Source organism: Sporothrix brasiliensis (assembly GCF_000820605.1).
Source record: "Sporothrix brasiliensis 5110 chromosome Unknown Cont16, whole genome shotgun sequence".
Lineage (NCBI taxonomy): Eukaryota > Fungi > Ascomycota > Sordariomycetes > Ophiostomatales > Ophiostomataceae > Sporothrix > Sporothrix brasiliensis.
The window spans coordinates 1358217-1371040 of NW_024467135.1; the positions used below are offsets into that span (position 1 = coordinate 1358217).

A 12824-nucleotide genomic window follows, 5' to 3' on the forward strand; every position below is an offset into this window, starting at 1 on the left:
GCCATCAACGGAGAGGAAGAGAGAGAAGGCTGTGAGAAAATTTCCCCGCGAGACTGCGACTAACGATTTGGCACGCGCCTGCCGCTCTCGGCTCACACAGTGAACGGATTAATAAGACGCCGGACGGGCCCACTGGCCAATCAAACCGCATTGCGCCACCCCAGACCTGCGACCCTTTGAAACTTTTGCTTCTCGCTGGCTTCCGTTAGGCACCACTCGCACCTGCCTGTATTACTTATCACCAGTTGCATCCAACCAACTTCCATTTCAGGCGTCTTGTCGTCGACCTCTCCCAACAAATTCATCGCCATTGAGGCTATTACTGGCCTGCGCTTCGATACATCGGCGCACCGCATCGCGCACAATCGTCGACAAACGCATATCCGTCTCAAGCTCGCCAGCGACCGCTCGCGTGACGCAAGCAGTGATTGCATCGTGCTTGCCGCTCTGCATCGATCTGTCCAGACTCTCCGGCGCGGCGTATGACTCGGGCCAATGTCCTGAGTTTTTCCTGATAGATCCAGAGGATTTGATCCGGTTCGGTTCCATTCTCCCCCAGATAGAAGTAGCAGACACGAAGGAGGGAAGAGGAGGAAAGAGAAAGCAGCGACGAGGCACCGTGCGCCACCGCTTAATATTGCTCTTGGTGAGGTTGCTGGGGATTCAAGAGAAGAACTGCATTTTGGCTGACACTTGGGACCTCTCACGTCTTCGTTCCCCCGCCACTTCAGCTTGACTGCGGATCGTCCTGCTGGCGTCTGCAAAAGAACACAAGAGACACCAAAGACGAGAAACATAAAGACAAGAGACATCGTCGTCCAACCACCCAACATGGCCTCTCCCAGTTCGAGTGCCGACGAAGGCGAAATCGTCGAAAGACAAAGCGCCGGACCGTATTACAAGGCAAAGACATCTGCTGCTACTTCTTCTGTCAGGCCAGACGATGGCGGAGATCGTTTCAATGTTGACCGTCGCAACAGAATTTCTCGGGGCAGATCACCACGCTCGCCCGACCGGCTGTCCGGTGGCAGCTACCCGTATCGAAACGGCAGTGGCAACGCATCACCTCCCCGCGGCCAGAAACGCCCGCGGGACGACCGCGACGGCCGTGACTCGCGTTGGCCCGCTAGCCGAGAACGAGGCGACCGCGACCGTTACGACTACGACGATGGACCGCGACGCCGCGACGGCCGTCTCCCCGATTGGGACCGCTACGAACGCGAGGACCGCAGCGATCGGGGCGATCGGGGCGGTCGTGGCGGGCGCGGTGGCCGCGACCGCGACGTACTAAGCTACGATGACGACGGCGGCCGATATAACCGAACCGCTGCTGGAAAGCGACAGCGCACGCGCAGCCGATCCCCGCCCCCATCACATCCGTCGTCGCTCCGTGGCAATGGTAACGGTTACGGCAACCGGGGACGCGACGAGCGCGACCGCCGTGAGGATAACATCCGCGATCGTGACTTTGACCGTAACCGTGACAGGAACTCTCACAGGGACGACCGTGACCGAAACGCTGACCGAAACTGGAACCGCGATCGCGGCAGTCGCTTTTCGGATCGTGGCACTACACCTAACCATGATCGCCACGCCGGAGGCTCGCGCAACGAAGACAGCCGTGCCCCCACCCAGGGGCCTCCTGAGCCTGCACCGGCGCCAGCGCCAGCACCAGCGCCAGTACCCCAGGAGGACTGGGTCGAGCAGGCACCCATCGACGAAGAAGCCGAGATCCAACGGCGCCGCCAGCGCCGCCTGGAGATTCTCCAAAAGTCGCGCGCCTCCACGCCCATTGTGGCCCTCTCCAACGCCGCGTCCACACCTGGTGATACTGCGTCTCCGGCCAGCCCGTCCGTCGCGTCCCCTCGTGACCCCAACGACACGGCCGAATCGATGAACTTGGCCAACGACCAGGACTTTATGAACATGCTAGGCAAGCAGAACACCGGTGGATCGGCCGATGCAAACACCAACAACGCCGAAGACGGTCCGTCGGCCGCCGACTACGATCCCACGGTCGACATGGAAGAAGACGAGCGCCGCGACAAGCTCCAGCATGGCGGTACCGTCGCGGGCTTGCACGGTGCTACGCGTCGCACGTCACTTCTGGCAGCCGTTGACGCCAAAGACGTCCAGGCTGCCCAGGCAGCTGTCGCAGAGGAGCCCAAAGCAGACAAAGACGCCGCCAACGGCGCGGACGATGAAGACAACAAGGACGACGAGGACGACATGTTTGCCGAAGACTTTGTCGAGAAAAAGTACGAGGCCAGCAATGACGACGACGTCGGCGCTGGCAACGAGGGGGCCCTGGCCGTCGGTGCTGCACTTCCGGCGGCGGCAGCCAACGGCGGCGGCCTCCTCGACGGCGACGACATGCAAGGCTACTACAAGATTCGGCGCGGCGAGATCCTGGACGGCCGCTACCAGATCCAGTCGGCGCTGGGCAAGGGCATGTTCTCGGGCGTCGCGCGCGCGTGGGACATTACCTCGCCGGACAAGCGGCGCGAGGTGGCCATCAAGATCCTGCGCAACAACGACGCGCTGCGCAAGGGCGGCTACACGGAGATTGCCATTCTGCAAAAGCTCAACGAGGCCGACCCGGGGCACAAGAAGCACATTGTGCAGTTTGAGCGCGCGTTTGACTTCCGCGGCCACCTGTGCATGGCCTTTGAGAACCTGTCGATGAACCTGCGCGAGGTGCTCAAAAAGTTTGGCAACAACGTCGGCATCAACCTGCAGGGCGTGCGCGTCTACGCGTACCAGATCTTTGTGGCGCTGGCGCACATGCGCCGCTGCAGCATCATCCACGCCGACCTGAAGCCCGACAACATCCTGGTCAACGACAACCGCAGCACGCTCAAGATTTGCGACCTGGGCACGGCCATTGACCGCTCGGACGCGGCGACGGCGCAGACCGAGGTCACGCCGTACCTGGTGAGCCGCTTCTACCGCGCGCCCGAGATCGTGCTGGGCATGCCGTACGACTACGCGGTCGACATGTGGTCCATCGGCTGCACGCTCTACGAGCTGTACACGGGCAAGATTCTGTTTACGGGCGAGAGCAACAACCAGATGCTGCGGGCCATTATGGAGATCCGCGGCAAGATCAGCGCAAAGCTGTACCGGCGCGGCCAGCTGTGGCCGCAGCACTTTGACGACAACGGCGGCTTCCTGAGCCAAGAGCGCGACAAGTTTCAAGGAAAGGTACGTGGTTGCTTGTTATGTTGCCCTTGTTTTTTTTTTTTTTTTTTTTTTTTTTTTTTTTTTTGTTCTTCTCTATTTTCAGCATGCATTTCAGCCGTCCCCTCCATTACCCGCCCGGGCTTCCAGCTATCCACGCTCATTTACCCTGCATGCATATTGCAAGCGCGCCGCACTGTGCCGCATTCTCCTGAAAGGATTCGGATTCCAACATCGCGTGTGGTTCTGTTGGTGTCACCAACACGGGCGTTCCAAGGCGCTTCACATCACTCCGAGGCCTTCTGTGCCTCATCGCAGAGTGATTGCATGTCGTTGGCGGCCAATCGTCCCTCCATTCCCTGCCTCAACCGGCGCGGCCGCCGGCTGGGCCGCACGCTGCTTTTGTTCTTGCCCCTCTGTATCTTGTCTCTGTTTTGGGTCATGTCCAGTCATGTCCATTGCTAACTGCTCCTAGACCACGATCAAAACGCTGCCCGTCATCAAACCGGCACGAGACCTGCGCACCCGCCTCCAGGCGGCATCGGCCGGCATGAGCGAGGCCGAGTCCAAGGACCTGCAGCTGTTCCACGACCTGTTGGACCGCTGCCTCAACCTGAACCCAGACAAGCGGATTCTGCCGAGCGACGCGCTGCGGCATCCCTTTTTCACGGCCCGGGCAGGACAGAAGTGAGAGTTCGACGAGAGGGACGTGGGTACGACGAACGACGGCAGTCGCCGAGGATGGCATCCGTTTAGCAAGGCGTTTTACTTATTGCTATTTTTTGTCTTTTAGTCGGAGGGTGTTTGCATTTGTTCTTCCCGGGATGCATTGTACGGTTTGCAACACGTTGGCGGGTTTTCATTTTCATTTTCATTTTTTATCTGCAGCGACCTACTAGACCGAAAAAATAGACGAAAAACAAAGGCAAAGCGAATGCGAATGCAACTTGTGTATGTGGGAAGCGTCTGGTCCGGCTTGCCTACCAGCATGGCCCGGTGATGTGTCGTCTTCGGGATGTTTCATGGGGTGCAAAAGGAATAACAAGCCCAGAGCAGCCACTCTCACTACTGCCCTTCCCTCTCGCGCATGGCCCTCGATCTGTGCAAGCTGGCCTTGCAGGCCCGTCCTCCCATGTGATCTATCTGCAACTTTCCTACTTCATTTCCTGTCGCTTCGTCTCACAGTCGGCCGCTCTCGCATGGCTGACCATCACGTCCGTAGGATCCTCCTTTCGAGGTAGCGTGAGCTGTCATTTTAGTTTGGCCCGTCATTATCGTTTCCTTCTCTCTGCAGAGCGACCATCCTATGCACTCTCTATTTGCCTGCCATTCAAATCCTCAAAAGACACGCAGGAGGGGCTGGGGAGACGAGACGGAGTGGCTGAGATATGAAGAACAGCGTACTACGGGCCACGAGAAATCATGTGCTTTCTGTGTGATCACTATGGCGGTTGTGTAACGAGGTAATTACGCACCTACGGAATGGCGGTCAACGGGCGGTTCAAGACAGGCTCGGCTGGACCGTCAAATTGTCAAAATGCATACAAACAATAAATAAATCTTGGAACAAAGCGCAATTCGAGCCGACGTACTTGACGCTGTTGACCCGAGTGACACGTGTCGAGAGACCAGAGGAATAGAGCCAGCGGCTGGAAGCAAGACCATCAAGGCCACATCTGACAATAGCGAGACAGTATTCGTGGTTGTCGTCGCCAGTCGTCTGGAAACAATAGACGAGGTCGGGCGTGTTCTCGTTCTTTTCCTTCCTCCACGGGAGACACTTGGTACGAGGTGTCGGGTCAGGGGGTTTCTCGAGGGCACAAAACACGCAAATGGACACGACAGTGACGATTCATAATACACAAGAAGGGGCGGCTTGGGTGGTTGCAGGCGTACGAGAACGCAGGAAGATTACGCGAGTGTATGCGATTGAACTGTGTTTACACGAGAAGACGAGAACCACTTTAAACGGACTAGCATCGACGATCATTCGGCTGCAGCCTTAAGCCACTAAGATAATACAAGTATCAGAGAGACTAAGGTATGTGAGACCAGGGCACACGGCGGGTCGTCGACTGCGTTAACAAGAGCGAGTGGTCGTAGAGTGGTCGTAGAGTGGTCGTTGAAACAAAAGTCCGTAACGTTTTATATTGACAGTATTTTCGTTTTCCTACAAAGTTATGTTTATAATTATTATAAATTTGTTTTTTATTATCAAAATGCAGTGGGATGCCCCGCCCTGCTCTCACCGCTTATCTAACAAACGGTGATGGACATCCGTGCCTGAGGTAGAGCTTCCCCTGCCATTCTGCAGCATTTTCTCACAGTCGGAGGACTCAAGGCTGCCACGAGGACGTCCGATTCAAGGTCCTGTCAAATTACCTCTCCTTTCCTGTCGTGTAGGTGCTTGTACGTCTCGGGACTCGCTCTCATTATGTATCTCATGGACCCTTGGCCCACGATGCCAGATGGCACCGACTTTGACGGGAAGAAGCTATTCAGCTTAATCCGTAGTGGTGGGAGCCCCTTTGACGGAGCGTGGGACGTTCATCGGCTCATTGACGAGATCGAGGAGAATCTCGGCACCGAGGTGATTGATATCCCGTTTGTCTACAATGGCTCCAACAACTACGTAAGTTGTTCACAATCCTCGCAGTCCGATTCCAGTGGAGACTGAGGCTAAATGGGGCAAGGGTTTCCACGTCAGGCTGTCGAATCGAGCGGACATTGTGGCACGTCTCGCACGTGGCGATGTCAACATGCCCAACTTTGACGGCTTCCCCATCGATGTGCAGATCCCCGAAGTCAAGTTCGAGGCGGCGGTGTACAAGCTCTTGCGCGCAGAGCCGAACATCTTGGCCTCTCATCTGCTCTACCATCGTAGTCCGCTCCAGCGCACTGGCCCGCGGCTTGATGTGCCCAAGGACATCGTTGGCCGTCGGCTGTTTGTGTTTGAAAGAGCAGAAGGAGAGAACAACATATGGGGCGATCTCGGCGCCGAACAGCGGGCAAGTTTCATGTGTGTCCTCTGCCCAGAGCGCTCTTTCGCTAATCCAGTCGTCCCCCTCTAGGCCAGCCTTCTGACCCAATCTGCTCGTATCCGCGCGTCGCTGTTCAACTTCCAGCTCCCGCTGGACTTTGCCGCGTTTTGGCTCCGCGAACGCCTCTTTGAACAGAAGCCCGCGTCGCTCCCTCGTCCCGTTGCGTCCACCCGCGAGTTCTGCGTTGCCCTTTTCACGGCCAAGGTCGAGGCAACCATCAGAAACCTGGGTGACATGATCGGCTGGGAGGACGACAACAACGTCGTGGGCCCCATCGCTTCCGCGGCCAAGCAATCCCTCCTGCGCCTCATCCCGCACATCCTGCCTGCGGATGGCAACCAAGCAGAAGCCTCTGTCTATCGTCTGGTTCTGGAGCACGGCGACTTTGGCATCCACAACATGTCGATTGCGACGGACGCAAACAACAACCCGCTCGTGACGTCCGTGTACGACTGGGAAACGGGGTGCATCGTGCCCGCCCTCTTGTCCGATCCGCTGATGGCCGTGTTTGTCGACCTTGCGGCGGACGAGACGGCCGGCCCTTCCATCACGCGCGTGCCCGGCGACGCCACGCCAAGCGACCGCGCGCGGTACATGGAATGGTCGCAGCAGTACTTTGACGTACGTCCCCCGTCCACTTCTTTCTCCGTATGTAGGAAACAGAGTGATTAACCGCACTTGTCCGCGCAGGCTCTCTTCCATCATGCGCCTGACTACAAACGTGCCATCCAGGCAGGGAAAGACGCACGGCACCTCTGGTTTGCGCTGCGAGACTGGCGAGGTGACGACCCGGAGAAATACTTTGGTGATCTGGGGAACTGGGCTGAAATAAGGATGAAGGAGCTTGGTGTGGCGTAGGTATTCTCTCGTTAGACGGACGTACGTGGCAGACAGCAGTGTTGGTCATGGGACGGTAACGTAGGACATACAATAGACGTGGATTGCGAGGCAGAAGGAGCACCAGAAGGAGCACAGCAGATGCAACGCATATCAGGTGAGTTGATGTTGAGAATACATGATGACCTCAGTATATTAGATTAATTTATATTTTTGGTATGTTTTCTTGGTATTTTGTCCAAGTTCCATGTACATTGTCAGGGCCAGCAACCAGGTCAGATGACAATACAATGGTGCCTTGGTTGATAGCACAAGTTTCAATTTCTATTTAATAAGTTTTGACCTGTGTATCGCTTCCTTTACTTTGTACCCAAAACCATTCGTCCGTCTACTTATTTAGGCCGCGGATCAGCAAGCATAAACATCGCCACAGGATGACGATAGTGCGCATAAAATGCAAATGTATGTCCAACAACTAATCAATCTGAAGTAAGCATTGTCATTCCATTTTGTCAGTCACAATCGCTGTTCAAATTTCCACGTAGGTCGTCTGAGGCAAGCTTCTCCTGGTTATTGGGTCGGCTGACGAGGTGATTTCCTGGTACCAAGCCAAGGAAACCAGAAACCAGAACAGATTAAACAACGGGAGCCAGCCTCCGCTATTAGAGTGCGTAAGAATAAACCGTCACCGATCAATCGACGTCACTTCACAACTACAATATTGTATTCCGTTACGGACTGGCCTCCGCCTCCGCATTGTACATCCGCATCGACCATGATGGAAACATCACCAACACTTGCATCCCATACGCCCTACTGTATCACAAACAAGACTCCCTCGAACTCATACAGACTGTTCGTCATATGGTCCGCCTTCTCCAGATCGGCAGGGCTTGCCTTATCCGCAGCTGGCTCTACAAATTAGAGATCAACCCGCCACCACGGCAGAGTAAAGAGCACAATCACAAAACTTGTAGAGTCGAAACACTGGCCGTTCCCAGAGACATCAAATGACGCAAAGAGCTTGCACGACGACGGCCAAATCTGTTGGCCTCGTCTTGCCTGGATGCCGCCCACCTTTGATTTCATTCCGTCCAGCTGGACGCAGAGCGACCGCACCACTGCCCATCCACCCCCTTCGTCCATTGTACGTCCTGTGCCTCAATATGCGGTCATCTCGACGAAAGCAGAAAGTCGCAAAGTGCCTCACGTATTGGCTTTCCTTTTCCACGTCGATCACGGACATCATTCAACAGACGCCGTCCTTCCGAAGCACACGTCGTCCCCTGTCCTCGGTGGCACAAGCAAGGATGCAGCGATACGCCACGCTTGTTTCTTGTTCGTCCACCACGCCTTGCTCCGTCTACCGCAGTGTCTGTTGCAGCCCGTCTTTTTATTGACCCTCGTCGTTGCCCGTGGTGTTTCCGCGTCATTCCGTTACACCATCGCAAGACCGTACGCCCTCCCTGCCGTATGATCCAACAACAGGACCCCATACAAGTCTTTGGCTGAGATGCCGGCCGCAAACTCTGGCGCCCTTTCATTTCCGTCATATCAGTCTCTCCAACAGCTCGCGTCTAGGGAGACCTACAACCTGCCCGCGAGAAGGCTGGCAGCGACGCGCGGTGGCGCCAAGAAAAAGGGGCCAGCAGAACTTGCACGTTGGCCCCAACATCTTGGTCAGGACAAAAGCGTACCAGAGAACAAGCATGCCAGATGTGTTCCCCAAAATCCCAAAGATATGCAATGGTCTCTCCCTGGGGCAACTGCTTGTCTCTCGCCTCGTTCGTAGCACCTTGGGACGGTTTGATCGGGAGAGGATGGATGCGTTGCGTGCTGTTCTAGCTGCATCGGGCGTCTTCTACTTCGGTCGCTCGTCCGCCAGGGATAGGTCGAGAACTTGGCGTAGCCGTCCGCCAACAGGAGTCTGGCGACTGTGGTGCTCTCGAAAAAGGAAGAAAAGTGCGCAACTGGCAGCGGTCGACGGACATGGCTTTGTCCCATTGGCACTACGAGGAGACTTGGTCGCCAAAGCCCCAACAGCCTCGGCTCGTCTTTTGTTGCGTCGTATTGCCTTGCAACCAGGCGCGTTGGCAAGTGGTGGTCCAACAAAGCAAAGTGTGCATGACGAAGGGCGCCTGTCGTTCTCGAGATTGTCCTGCTGTATGTTGGTCGTCTGTTCCACCACTCTGGTCTCTGTGGCGCTGTTGCCAGGGAGAACGACAAGGCGCGCTTCGACGGCTTCTCGGGTTGTGTTCGTTTGAAAAGAACCTTTTCTTCGGGAGCAAGGGAGGACGAAGGCTGACGAGAGAACAGCGGAATGACAGGACGGTGCTGTCCCAAGAAAGAAAAATGCCCAGCAGCCCTGTCAGTTCAACCAAGTCGTGTCCTGTTGGGCGCCGTTGACCGAGCGGTCAAAGGGGGGAGACGCAGCACTGGAACCGCCCAAGGGAGAAACCGATGAATAGAAATGGCGAGAAGGCCGGCAGGACGTACGAGCTCGCCCAACGAGGAATACGAGGAACCTGTCTTGCTCTCTTAGACGTGCCAACGGACACCAACCGCTGCATCCTCGGCCGTTGCGTGTCGATGTCCCACCAACAACCGAGGTCACCTCGTTGTCGACGAGTTACAAGTGCATTTCCGCATATAACACATGAACATAAATAAAGAAATAAAATACAAACGTCATCGTGGACAACCGCCGGTCGCTGCGGATGGTGAGAAAGAGGCACAGCAGACCGTTGAATGCTCCGTAGCGCCGCCCAGTGATGCAAGGGATGGGATGACGTTTGAACGCCTTTGACGGTAAGCAAAGCGGAGAGGCCATGTCCGGATCGGGCTAAAAGTAAACATTGGCGGCAGGCAAACACAAAGACATTTGACCTCACGGTGGCTTCGCACGGCCTGGCTCCGGTCCATACACTATTGAAGCCTCGGTGCGCTGGATTTTTTTATTTATTTTTTGCCTATATTCTTTTTAATTCCTTCTTATCACTTCTAGTCTACGTCCATTGTGACACTGCAGATAGTTTTGTTGAATTTCTCGTTTTATTTCTTCTTGACTTATTTACTCCCTCGTTCTGGCCCAACTCTTAAATGAGAACAATACCAAGAGACTCGCTTTCTTCCAACCCCGACGCCGACCATAAAGGTCAGCAAGTCAAGCGAACGCCAACGATGCTCCCTCACACGATTGGTCGTTTCGTTGACTTCATTGATTTCAACGACCCAGGACGTCCGAAGCCAAGTCCGGTGCATTTCAGATAAAGAACATCATACTAGGCGACGCTTTCAAAACACGGCCTCGGTCAGGTTCGAGAACCGAGTCTCTCCTTTGTTTAATGGCTGGTATTATGATTCGTCGCTTCTTCCTCGGCGAGTTGTTTTGTAGTGTTTTGTTCAGCGCATGCAACGTAGAGATCGGACAATGCCGGCTCAAACATCACACACCACGGCTCTCTCTTAGTACAGCTGATAAGGGAGATGTCACTGAGAGACTGAGAATGCCATTTTACAGTCTCTCCTGTCTCCACGCTCTCCGTGATCGGTCATGGCAAAACATTAACAGACATCAGAAGCCATAAGACGGGAAAAAAGACGGCAAGCGGTGCGGATGATACGAAATAAAAAGAAGAAGAAGAAAAAGAAAAGAAGCAAAAGAAAGAAAAGAAAAGACGACGACAAGATGACACAGACGGGATCGACGGATAATCGACGGCGACAAGCACGGGGCGGTAGGACAACCAACTCAGCCTATCTGCAACCTGCACCTACGTGTCGTGGGTCGTGGGGGTGAGCACTATGCCCTGTGCCTCTTATCAATCTCTTTTTGTTATTAAAGATGAGCGCGAGCATTCATCCGCCCGTTTTCTTTTTTTTCTTCGCCGCTTTTCTTGCGTTTTGTGTGGTCGACGATGGCCCGTTTCATCTTTGTTTAGAGAGGGCAAAGGGCGTCGGAAAAGGTTCCGCTCCAACGGCACCAAATCATTGGTCAACAAAAAAGGCGACGATGCTGTCTTCCATCTCTTTGATATGATTGTGGTGGCCTGGCATTTCAGTATGTTTTTTTGTGCCGTTTCGTTCTTTCTACACGCCCTCGTGATAGAAAGGGTGGCCAAATCATATTATACACGATATTGAAACACCCGACACATGGCAAAGAAAGAATCAGACGTGGACGTAAAAGAGTGAAGAGATCTTGAGATAATGACGCAGGTAATGCCATTGGGCATATCAACAAAAAAGAAAAGAAAAAGAAAAAGGACAAAAAAGCTGGTCAGCATACCACTGCAAAGCCTTTTCGATATTGCACTCTTGTGCCGTCACGTCATCGCGTCTGGGCCATTACAGCCGTATAGAGTGCACAGGTGGCATAGGCAATCAACATACACATCTAGATGGGACCGAACGGAAACTATGGAAAGCGTGGAAGCGTAGACGTGTGGTGGAGGCAGCAGCGTCACAGACCAGCGGCCCATCAGCTTCGGTGCCGACCATGAGGCGAAGAACGAACAACGAAACAAAACAGCGACACCACAACCATATAAAATATATTGATAGACACCCATTGTCCGAGGAAGGGTCTTTTAGGTTTTCCCTTTCCCGTAGGATCTGCTGCACGGCCATACTTGATGCGGCCGGAAAGCAAAGCATACAGGGGGTCCATTTGCTGGGACGGCAACCAAGAGATCGTGCGATAGATTGCGCCGACCAGACATTTTCCGGTCTTGCTGTTCTGTCCATCTGTCTATATTGCATTTCTTTCCACGGCGGCCCGTGATTGGTGCAAGATTGTTGGATTGTTGAATTTTTGGGTTTGTTTCTTGACGTGTTTACAGTGTTTAAAGGAAATAGATTGAATAGATTGAATAGATTGCACGATCAACGTTTAGATTGGACAACATAAATTGAAATGTTTCCTCTTGTTATTGGTCCCTTCTTTTCGGGTATAGTACGTCTTTGTTTCTATTTCCTTTCATCACGTACGTCGTCTCCTGTGAATTCGAATGTCTGTCGGAGAAAAAAACAGCCCATAGTTGTCACATATTCAAGTTGCCTGTTGGTGTGGCCTTTCGTCACTGCCCAATAAACAAATGACGAGATGAAGCAATGAAAAAACTTCCCAACAGAAGCTTCTCTTTATTGCTGTTCTTCCCGTCTTTTCGGCCAGCAAATAGGAAACAGAAAAATGGCGGCCCAGCAGCCTAATGTCCTCTTATGCACGTCCGTCTTTTGCATTTTTGCTCCCTTACGATGTATGCTTCTTTTATTTTACATGGACGGTTCACCGCAGGATGGTCTGTGTGTCTTATCGTGTTCTTTAAAAAAAGTCAATGCTGGTTTATTTTCGTTCACTCTCAAACTACCCCCCTGTCCACAATGCTGTTGGTACGATGTGATATCAGTGTGCTCGAGCGACCCGCTCTCTGTACCATTGTTGCAAGCCGTCTGGGCCAGCACGACAGCAGCGGGAAGCGGCACGACGAGGGTGACAACTAAAAATTAAAAAATAGAAAACCCGTTTTGTTTGAGGACCCGGGATCGACGGAAAAGAACAAATAGCAGTCACCCTCGACTTCATTCGCATCCCCTGGCTCTTGGTCGGCGTCTGTGAGGCGGTGTTGGCGTGATTGACGGGAGCGTGATTGACAAAGCCGGCGTTTCAATGCAACCGTCGACCGGCGTCGTGCTCTGGTGCTCTTCTCGTTGTCTTTGCGCTTGGCCACGCGAGCCACTGTTTTCCTCTTTTCAATATAGCCCTCC

General features: G+C 54.0%; 2 protein-coding genes across 2 annotated transcripts; both read left to right on the forward strand.

The window, feature by feature from the left end:
* Window positions 1-831: 831 nt before the first annotated feature.
* On the forward strand, window positions 832-3871 carry SPBR_04069 (serine/threonineeeee-protein kinase; the record flags this gene model as incomplete). The annotated part of the gene is made up of 2 exons (XM_040762353.1): window positions 832-3204; window positions 3656-3871. 2 exons carry the CDS (start codon window positions 832-834, stop codon window positions 3869-3871), a joined length of 2589 nt encoding a protein of 862 aa, XP_040621675.1.
* A 1770-nt stretch (window positions 3872-5641) lies between these two features.
* Window positions 5642-7079, forward strand: SPBR_04244 (uncharacterized protein; the record flags this gene model as incomplete). Its single annotated transcript, XM_040762527.1, has 4 exons — window positions 5642-5812; window positions 5874-6199; window positions 6257-6842; window positions 6912-7079. The coding sequence occupies 4 exons, from the start codon at window positions 5642-5644 to the stop codon at window positions 7077-7079; spliced, it is 1251 nt and encodes a 416-aa protein (XP_040621676.1).
* Window positions 7080-12824: the final 5745 nt, after the last annotated feature.